The 11,189-nt window shown below is 39.4% G+C and overlaps 1 protein-coding gene across 1 annotated transcript; it reads left to right on the forward strand.

Annotated features, from left to right (window-relative positions):
• Window positions 1-584: 584 nt before the first annotated feature.
• Window positions 585-11,037, forward strand: LOC310988601 (uncharacterized protein). The gene is made up of 9 exons (XM_083975260.1): window positions 585-721; window positions 3,223-3,319; window positions 3,437-3,611; window positions 4,750-4,895; window positions 5,580-5,756; window positions 7,989-8,105; window positions 8,230-8,316; window positions 9,551-9,698; window positions 10,529-11,037. Exons 1-9 carry the CDS (start codon window positions 708-710, stop codon window positions 10,546-10,548), a joined length of 981 nt encoding a protein of 326 aa, XP_083831386.1. The 5' UTR covers window positions 585-707; the 3' UTR covers window positions 10,549-11,037.
• The last annotated feature ends 152 nt before the right edge of the window (window positions 11,038-11,189 follow it).

The raw sequence follows: 11,189 nt of genomic DNA on the forward strand, positions 1-11,189 counted from the left end.
TACGGCTGAATCAAAAGAAAATATGCTTTTATTTTTCAAAGTGAAACCACCGTATTTCCGGTTGGGCTCTTTTGAAATTGATATAGCTGCCACGAGACATAAGAGATGATGCGTTCAAGATCTTCCTCTAAGTTTTCAGTTTGCACTGTGATATTTAATGAAAAAAATATGTATAATATATAATATATATAACATATATTTCAACTGTGCCAGTAAAATCCCATATCAACCAAAAACAATAAGACGGTTCAGTGTGGTGGACGGGCGCTGATAGAAGTGCTGTAGTTCCCAGCTGTGGCCAGGAGGTGGCGGCAGTTCATACAACCCTACATTTAAAAGACACCTCAACTGGTTAGGTTGTTATATTATTATCTGACAGCGTCATTTTCATACAGAGTGACTCAGAGTAAAACACGTTGATTGGGCGATTTGCTTATAACCCTTCTACAATGTTATATGGAATTTATAATGAGTTGGATAATCGTAGTTCTCCCTTTATTATTAGTCCTCCAGGGGCAGCAGCGGCGTCGAGCGGCCAGAGTTAAAGGAAGAAGAAGGAAGAAGCCGAGAAGCAGCAGCACGGCGTCGGTTCCTGTTTATATTGACAAATGTGAAACTGAAGTTTGTTGAGCTGCAGCTGAGCAGCACAGACAGCGGGAGGTCGCAGAATGTAAAGCCCAGCTCCTGCACTCCTGTCCACCAAGGAAATGGACGAGATCAGGTCAGCAAAGTCTCACTTTCAACAAGTTGTGTGCTTTTTATTTTATTTTTTAAAGGTATTTTATTGTTGACCTCGTGAGAATTTCAGCTTATTGACATGTAATAATGTATGAAACATCAGGTTTGGTTGATGTGAAACTTGTCCTGATGTGTTCACGTGCTGTATATGGACTACATAGATCCATAAAATTCACTAGGCGTGTATGACTCAATTAGAAAACAAAAAATGGTCAGACACAATGAAAAACATACATGTTTTATATACCCTGCACTCTTGTCTCTTAATTACAGTTCAGAAATTCTCTTGTGGGCATGTCCTGATCTGCCCTCAGTGTGCAGCCATGTCCTTTGTTATTTTCCTTCCCAAATGGAAACAGTCCAGGATTTATGAGAAACCACAGTTACCTAATGGACTGAGCTGCTTTATAACATTATTATTCTCCTTAAACACATTTGAATTTACAATAACGCCACAAAAAAGTTTTATCATCTCTGCCTGGTCCCTTATTTTGTTGAGTTTTAGAAGTGAAAAGAAATAAAGAACCTTTCTTCAGATGTTAATGTTGTTACGCAACTGGAAATAAAATTAAACTGTAATTTTGTGGTATGTAGAAAAGCCTGGGCACTCAGCTCAGTCAGTGTTTGGTGCAGTCTTGTTTTGACTTCCACAGTTCCCTTTTATGCTTCTTAACATTTTGGACAGAGGAAGTTTTGAGCTGGAAGAGCTTCAATGTCTTCATCACCCCCTCCCCCTGCTTTATAGCTACCTGTGAGTTTCATTCTCAGATCCTCAGTTGATGAAAAGGTTGTTGAAGGTCAGAGGATGTATTGCCTAACAACAGTTCTTGACCTGGACTACAAATTCCACGGCATCAATATCTAGTAATTTAAAGAAGTTGTGTGTGTGGCATGTAGGAAGGTGCCCAGACCTCTGCAGGTGTCACTGCTCATTTTATTTTCCTTTTCTTGTAAGTTAACACAATGTAAAGTAACAGTGAGCATCTTAATGATAATGCTGCAGTGGTTTATTTACAATTTTCACTTCATCTTCTCAGGCCAGGCATTTGGACGCGACTGTGTTCTCAAATCTGAATTGGATCTTTGATTTTGTAAGAATTAGTATATTGTTTGTTGGGTTTAAAACTTCTTCTTTTTTTTATTACACATTTGACTCTTCTGGTCATTTAGTTATGCGTTTTTGCAACAAGTTTTTTTCTTCTTAAATCTTAAACAAGAACCAGTAAAAACTTAGGGGAGTTATTTAATCCTGTTTACTGAATGAAAAGCCAAACTTGTCAAGTAGCCTACCTATAATCCTCCTGAATATTCTGCCTTCACTGACCATTTGTGTCTTATTCATCTTGCTGGTCCGTTGTTTTTTATTTCAACTAATCACAGTGGGAAAGTGACTGTGAAACCAACTGTGCATCCAAACACTCACTGTTCTAGTTTCATGTTTCATCATGTTCATCACTCGCTATTGTCTCACACAATCAGAGGTTAGTGAGGAGTGGACATCTATACTGTGCCTGAGTGTTCGTGTGTAGGGACGAACCTCATTTTCAAATGTCATCCTTCAGCAAAAACCACTTCACATTATCGGTTTCATATTTGTTATTTCAAATTAAAAGTTATCTTGTACATTCAGCAACTCTATTTCTGATTGAGACCTGCAGCACCATGCGGCACAGACACACACATTGATTAGCTCTCTCTGTACAATACGTGACTCTTTATCTTGGTGTCATGGGTTTGATTCCCATGTTGACAGAGGTCATGCTCCAGCAGCGCCCCTGTGACACACTTTGTTCTTCTCTTTCTTTACAGCTATTGACAGTGTCAGTATTGGCACCTGTGCTTTCCCTACTATCACAGGCACTATGATAACATGCAAAGCAACATTAATTACTCAAATACAAAAATTTAGTTTTATCCAATATTTTTTTCCACTGAACAAAAACACAACATACCTGACCTGAAGACAATGCTATAAACACAGGTCAAACTTTATACATTAAGTCACAATGAAAAGAACCAAATAATGAACACAAGCACATAACATTACAAAATCAACCAGGTTTGACAACCTAAATAAGATATTAAGACTAACACGAATAAATAAGGTAACAAAATCGTAACAAAGTCTTAATAAAGCATAGTTTACATTATTTATATTTGACTCCACACAATCACAACCAGCTCTTCTTCAATAAACCCTATGCACCCTATTCCATGTGTTTATGCAACATAGTCTTTCAAAATAAAACAACACATCTTAAACTGATTTTTACTGCTATTCATTATGAGCAGCTTCGAAAATAAATCTATTTTCCAATAAAATAATGAATAATGTATATTATCACTGAGAAAATATCCACTGGTTCAGTATTATGTTCTATTTTATCTGTGTGTGATTACATTAAACCACAGCATTTCTCAGTTCTTAAGTGTATCCTATTTAAGAAACTGAATTTATTTTTTTTAATTTTTTTTACACCACAGGCCTTTGTTGGGAAGCCAACCAGCAGACAGCTCCGATCTTCTGTCTCCAAACCTGAGGCCGAGACACCAGGAGCTGATCCCAACACCATGTGGACCAGTGAGAAGCTCCATCCTAGTGTCACGCCCCCAAAACATCAATATCTGTGCTTTACTTATATTTATATATATTTATATTTGTTAATCTGTTCACCCACCCCACTTCCCCCTCTGGCAGATAAAGCCGTGGTCGGAGCTGTCGTGTCTGCTCAGGCTCTACTTCTGCTTCGCCATCACGTCACTGCTGGCGCTGCTCGGCCTCACGCTGACCAGCATCTACAAGCAGCACATGGAGGCGGACCCCACTGATGAGGACAACTTCACCGTGTCTCTCATCCAGATGGTGGGAATATGTGAGTACAACTTATGCACCCACAGCGCTCCCTGTCAGCATTTCCAGGAAGTGGATTTCATAAATCACCCATTTAACGGCCAAAAGTTTCCTGGTGTGATCATGTGATGAAAAGCTGCTTCAGTGTGATGAAACGATGCCAGGCAGAGGAATTTACCGGTGATTCATTTCCTCATGATGCTTTCACTGCCTCTATTCCTATGAACATTGAATGACTGACCCTTAAAATTTCAGTTTCCAATTCTATTACCCTAATTTACAATTTTTTTTTATTATGACTCAGTGGTTCCAGAGTTATTGCAAATGAGTCGACATCATTTACAAAACAGTCATATTTAGCTGAAAAGATTGAATCATGAAAAATGTTCTACTATAAAATTAAAAAATATACTGTATATATTTAAATTAAAAAACGTATCAAACATATTTGTTAATTTGCTGTCTCTAAATGCAGTGAAAGATCACATCCACAGCAAACCTTAGAGTTTCAAAACTGACAACTGCTTTGCAATAGGATGGATAAAAAGGAAAGAAAGTGAAGAGACAGATGGTGAATCAAGAAACACTGAGCTTCCCCTGCTCTCTGTTCAGTCCTAAACTCTGACCGTTGCCATTCATCCATATTGTTTTGGCGTCAGAAGCGTGCCACCAACACCTTTAGTTAAGTTTAAAAAGGTTGGGATTGGGAACCACAACTGTATATCACAAATGTCTTGTAAACTGTATTTTATATATTCAATTTACCAACATTGAAAATATGAGAAAAAGAGAATATATTCACATGTAAGAAACTGGAAGCATTTAAATAATCATCAACATTTAAATAGGATTTCTGATAAACAATCAGCTGATTAACAGACTCATTGTTCTGGCTCCTTCCATGATGGTGAAATCTTAGTTGGTTGTGTAATTTGTTAATTTCCTAATAGAAGTTAGTTCTTTGCCTGTTCGTAGGACCAAATCCAGTGCTGCAGTTGGATTAGAAGTGACCTGGGGGAGTGGTGGTCATGCGTTTGTGCATGTACAAAGATAAGACATGACAGCAAACAGAGCAGATCAAGTTATTAGGACCATAATAAATAGAAATTGTAAATGAAAAGCATTAAAAAGTATTTTAAATGAATCTGTGTGTCTTACAGTGTTCTGCATCTACTACATCAGCCGCGGCGTGCTGCAGGAGAACAGACAGGAGCTGGTGGCCTTTGTGCTCACCGTGTTGGTGGTCATGATCCGATCGGTGATCAACTTCTCAGTGCAGGGGTCAAAGAGCAAGCAGGAGCTGCTGGTAGGTCCAAGGTCGCCCTCTACTGGACACTGACAGGACACACTGTGTGAAGAGCTGCGTCTGTGGGAGCCCCGTCATCTAAATTATTCACCTTGATTTATAGTTTACATGATTATATTTCAAATGACACCTGTAACTGTGACTGAGGAAGAGCTGACGGTAAAATCCTCCTGACCTAGTTGACACACAACCTACTTTGTTGTTGCTTTTACCGATTGATTGATTTTCAGTCCGGATCTTCCTGGTAGAGGTTCATTGTTGGGATGGAGCTCGAGTTCCCAGCAGAGGCTCCGCCCCCTTCAACCAGCTGTCAGTCAAACTGTCACTCTCATATTTCTCACAGTCCATTGAAAACACTCTGCACCAAAACTACATGAAGTCTGAGACAATCAACATGAGACACAAACTTCATCATCGTTCACATGATCTGCTGCTACGAAGCCGACACAGTCTCACCACCAGATGTCACTGTGGTTAAAGCCATCACTCACAGACAGAAACATACATACCAGATTTATCATTATTATCATTATTCAGTTTATTTCTAACATGTAAAAAAAACAAAAAAAAAATTGAGGCATATAAAAAAAATCAAAACAGTTTGTTTCCTTCCTTCTCCTACATCACTGCTTAATGTCAGTTTTCACACGATGTCGTGACCTATGACCTGTGTCTGTGTTGCAGGTTCGTTTCTTGTGCATCATGTGTCTGGGCGCTGTGCACGTGCTCTGCACCTCGCTGCTCTTCCGCAGGCCCAACATGATGGCTTTCCGTGTGGGCGGGGCCCTGGAGAGCCTCCAAGAGCAGTACTTCCTGCTCAACCTCTGTTTCTCCATGGTAACCTTTGACCTGCAGGCTCAGGTAACTTCACCTTCTACCTTCCTCTTCGTTTCTGAAAGACATGACACTGAGGAGCCCGGCGAGCAAAAGTCTGTCTGTAAAAACGGAAGAAAAATGTTGCTGTAAATTTACAAAAGTAAATAAATATGATCACAAAATGAAGAATGACAATAAAGATAATAAGGCGTCTGTGTTGGAATAAACATAGGAACAACACTGGAATTTTCATATGATGATTTAAAGCTGAGAGGAAAAGTGAAAATGTATTGACTCACTGCCGAGGAAATTCAAATGTGACACAGCAGCATGAATTTGTATATCACATTATTATATACAGTTTTTAACAGAAATAAAAGAAGGATAGAAACACAAGAAAACATCATAAAACAGAATAAGAATGAATTATCAAAATGTACACATCAAGTGCAAGAGGCTAAGAGAAAATGTAATAAAAATAATAACAGAATGTAAAATGAATGAGAGGAAATGGACATTTACAATCAATCTATATACAATCAGTCAATCACTCAGCCAATCAGTTGGAATTAATTCATATAAATTCATATAAAAATGTAAAAACAACCAGAAAATAGAATTATGGTATTAAAAGGAAAATAATGCAATAATCACAGAAAAAAAAGTTCAAACCAGAACAACAGCTTTAAAATATATGAACAAATAGCAAGAAAAATAAAAAGCCAGACTGTAGTTTTATTTTTTATTTATTTAAAGGGATAGTTCAACATTTTTGAAAATTGGCCCATCGCCATGATCCCCCTAGTAATAGCAGTAGGTTCGTTACCTTTAATTGTTGGTCCAAGCTGCTTTTAGATCGGGGGAGAAGAATACCGAACGGCGCAGCTACACTACGGAGGCTAATGGAATTTCTTGGTTTTGCTCATCAAACTCAGCAAATACACAACCAAAAAACTCAAAAACGCTGTGGTGGACAAGTTGTGACCTGCACATTCACCACGCTATGAGATAATAGCGGAAAGTTGCGAGATGGAGTTGTTTTAGAGGCAAAGTCGGACTTTACACTCTAGACGGCTGCTCGGCGGAGTGATTTCAAAAGCGCCTGTTTACTGCAGATACGTCCGTATACTACGGCACTGGCTGAGGTGCGCACACTGTGTCCCTCCGACCAGTGGTTCACTGAAGAAAGTAGTTCCGAGTATTTGCTTCACTTCTCTTAACTTTCCGCTATTATCTCATAGCGTGGTAAATGTGCAGGTCACAACTTGTCCACCACAGCGTTTTTGAGTTTTTTGGTTGTGTATTTGCTGAGTTTGATGAGCAAAACCAAGAAATTCCATTAGCCTCCGTAGTGTAGCTGCGCCGCTCGGTATTCTTCTCCCCCGATCTAAAAGCAGCTTGGACCAACAATTAAAGGTAACGAACCTACTGCTATTACTAGGGGGATCATGGCGATGGGCCAATTTTCAAAAATGTTGAACTATCCCTTTAAGGAGGACAGTGCACATTAATGAACATAATAAAATGTAAAGGTGCCAGTGTTAGCCAGCGGCTAGTTTCAGACTGTAGTCCTCCTTGCAAGGTGTTAAAAGCCATTAAAATGGATTTTAACACCATTAAATAGCCAAAGTTTGCTCTGTTCATGTAAAACTATTAACAATGAAGAGGCTGTGCAGTTTGTGATCAGGCTCCAGACCGCATGACGACCTGCTGATCCTGGATCAGAGTGAAACCGGACAGATGAGCAGTCGACAGGTTTTACTGGATGTGACAGGACACATCTGGAATAACAAAGGGCTAATTTAACGTACAAATACGAAACCAGGTCAGATCAAGAGACAAAAACCAGAACACAACAAAACATCTCAGAGCAACAGGGTGTGGGCGGAGCTACAGGGAAGAAACACAATGAAGATAAAAGCACAAGAGGCAGGACGACGGCAATAGAACAATGCATCATGATACTGTACACCTTGACATTTTACACAGACATATATGATGTTGTTATAATGATCTCTGTATACTGAACTTTTTTATTTTTCTATTGCTTCTACTCATTCCCTTTATTTTAACTTAAAAAAACTTTTATTATTTTAACTAAACATAATAGTGCTTTTATTATTAGTTATTTTATTTAGTTATTTTTAACTCTCTTTTCAAATACATTAGTCTCTAAAACGTTTTTTTTTGTGCAAATACAACAAATTAACTGTGTTTTGGGGGAAGTGAAACAAGGACAGAAACAAACGTCTTGAATGTTGTGTTGTTTTGTTTCAGTTGTGCCTGTGTGTCCTCATCACCACAACGGACTCAGGCATGTCGGCTCAAAACAGCATCATCCTGGGAGTGGGAGTGGCCTGGGCCTGTTTGACCGCCGCCGTGGGCGCCATCGCTGTGAGTGAGACTCATTATAAACTAAACTAGCTGTTCAAACTACAGGGAATATTCTGCAGGGTGTAACTGTGTGTGGGTGTGACTGGAAAACATGTGAACAGTGTGTTTATTGTTGCTGTTTCAGGTTTTAAAGGAAGCCAAAGTCCTGGTCTGGGTCTTCATGGCACAGAATCTTCCTCAGTTGGCCTTCTTCGTTTACCTGATGTACTTGGTGAGATGAAAACAGCTTCTTCCTCATTCGTTTGTGTTTTAATCTCTCTGAGAGATTCAAGACTCAAGTCATACATCTTATCTCTTAAAAACGTATAAAGTTTCAGTAAATAAAAGTCCTTCTCGAGAGTTTCCCTGAACTCCTCCCACACCCGCTGCTTTGCCTCTCTCATGGCGGTGGCGGCTGCCGCCCCTCAGGCCCATCGGCATCCTGCCACCGCCTCCTGGGTCTTCCAGGACAACATCCTCAACATCCTCAACATCCTCAGTTCCTTCGTCCTTTGCTGGAGCTCCTTCTGCCTGCTGTCACACTGTTTTGCAGACTCAAGTGTTTTCTGCAGGTTGTTCAGGCTGCTCTTAATCGTGCAGAGTGTTGACACCAAGGACGCATTCTCAAAGTTCTTCAAAGTTTTTTTTCTCCAGCTCCCAGCTGTTTTCTTTGGCAGCCAGCTGCTGCTTCAGAGCGGCGTTTTCTTCAACCCGCTGTTTGTTCCTTTTAACCTCAACAAGGGGCCACTCGAAGGGCGCGCAGCTTTCTGCTGGACACAGGTGCCTGTTGTTGGTCGGTACCTTCAACAAGAACTTGTCCAGGTGACTGGTTTTTAGCCGTGTCTCTCTGAACTCAGATTGTGTAGCACGGTCAGAGATTTGGTGAAAACAAAGTGTCTGTTTTATCAAACTGTGTGTTGTATCCATGACTGTATCCATGAAGAGATCACATCAGTGATCCAAGTATCAACACATAAATGCTTTTAATTTTTTTTAATGTATAACTATTTATACAACTAACTAAAACAGTTACGTATATACATCTAATTGAGTTGCTGCTGCTTTTACTCAGCTCGTTAAAAAAAAAAAAGTGTGTAAAAGTGTTTTGTCTCTTTTATCACTTTTTATTTTTATTTTTTACCATTTTATTGTTTAATTTGTTCTGCCATTTTGCTGACATGAAAAGGAAGTGGTTAAATTTGCTTTCAACATGCACACTCAAGAGTCAAATGCTATTGATAAATGCTATTAATTAATTAATTAATTAATGAATTAATTAATTAATTAATTAATTGTATACTCCCGACAAGAACTGTTGGAGCTATTCTAAAGCCATTATACATTTCTATTTGCAATTTACATAATTGAAATCAATAATTGTGTCTGTTTATTGATACAATATTGACATCCTGATATTATGCTGTATTACGCCCCATGTGTGTGATCAGTGTGTGCTGTGATTACAGGTGGTGGGTAAATGGTACCAGGACGGTTCGTACACGTTGGAGGCAGCCGCCGTCACCGGAGCTCTGATCTCCCTGGTGATTAAAGTGGTGTTACTGTGGGGCCTCATCAGACTGGTGCGGAGCTTCGGCCAAGGCCTGAGGGAGAGGAGTAAGTACAGTTTTTCACAAGACATAACAAAACTGTAAGGGGAACATTAACTAATCAGACGTTGCAAAACATCCTGAGCTTCTTCCCTCTTTACACTTTACTATCACGACTCTTCTTCTGGGAAACATGAAGCCTCCTCGCCGCTCTCACCTTGAGGCTCTGGCGTGAGTCTTGGATTAAAAGCAGCAGCAGTGTGATCTGCGCACTGAACAGCTCCGATTGGATGAGCACTCATTTCCGCATTCTTTGTTCTTGTATGTGTAATCTTAAAACTAGTAGGCTACATTAAAGGGATAGTTCAACATTTTGGCAAATTGGCCCGAGCTGCGAGCTGCTCAGAGCTAAACTACGGAGGCTAATGGGATTTCTTGGTTTCCCTCATCAAACTCATAAAATACACAATCCAACAACTCCAAAACGCTCTCGTGGACAAGTTGTGACTCTGTCTCGTAACGTTCTGTTATTATCTCATAGCGTGGTGAATGTGCAGGTCACAACTAGAGCGTTTTGTTGGATTGTGTATTTGATGAGTTTGATGAGGGAAACCAAGAAATCCCATTAGCCTCCGTAGAGTAGCTCTGAGCAGCTCGCGGCTCTGCTCCGCCATTCTAAAAATAGCTCAGACAATTAAAGGTAACGAACCTACTGCTAAAACTATAGGGATTATGGCAATGGGCCAATTTGCCAAAATGTTGAACTATCCCTTTAAGTGATTTGCATAATCTCTCTGGGACTTTGGGCATTGGTGGAAACACAGACAACAGGGCCACAGGGACCTTTTAGTTACTTTTGGTGGAAACGCTGCTAATGTCACGTTTGTGTTTTTGCAGTGTTTGCATCCAGCAAGTGATAAAGCAGCGAGGGGTCGAGGAGTGAGGACACAGCTGCAGCTCAAACTGACTTCAGCATCAAACTGAGAACTTCAATGTGCTGCTTCCTGTTTAGACCTTTATTTTGTTGACCTAACATTTCTAAGAAACACCTACACACACACACCCCAACGCCTTTGTAGCTTGAACTCAGAAGTTTACAACCTTTGTCTTTCTGTGTAGACACCAAAGCATTTCTTACTTGCCCACAACTTTAATTTTAAAAGGAGTTTATACCTTGAAGTGTCTTTTCTGTAAATGATATTCAGTCGACAGATTTTAGTTTTATTTAGCTTTTAAAATCATAATTGTTTAACTTAAATTGTGTGATCTGCATTGTCTAAACTTTGAGCATCACTGGAATATTTGTATTAACGTTTTATTTTACTTACCTTTCTGCTGCACTTTAATGAACTTGCTCAAAGTGTTTTTTTCATTCAATGTTCTTAATAAAAAAATGCAAAAGGAAAGTTTCATGTTTCAGGTGTGATGCATGTTGATCAAACAGGTGGAAACAAATTTTCTGGTTACATTTTCACTGTTTATTAAAGTGCTCTAGAAAAAATGAAAAAAACAAAAACAGAACAGGATTCATATTAGAAACAAGAACAAAGTTACTGAT

Source organism: Trachurus trachurus (genome assembly GCF_905171665.1).
Source record: "Trachurus trachurus genome assembly, chromosome: 7".
Classification (NCBI taxonomy): domain Eukaryota; kingdom Metazoa; phylum Chordata; class Actinopteri; order Carangiformes; family Carangidae; genus Trachurus; species Trachurus trachurus.

Coding starts and splice junctions, on each gene's coding strand:
- LOC310988601 (XM_083975260.1), top strand. Junction 3,612..4,749: donor CATCCAGATGGTGGGAATAT/GTGAGTACAACT, acceptor TGTGTCTTACAG/TGTTCTGCATCTACTACATC. Junction 9,699..10,528: donor CCAAGGCCTGAGGGAGAGGA/GTAAGTACAGTT, acceptor GTGTTTTTGCAG/TGTTTGCATCCAGCAAGTGA.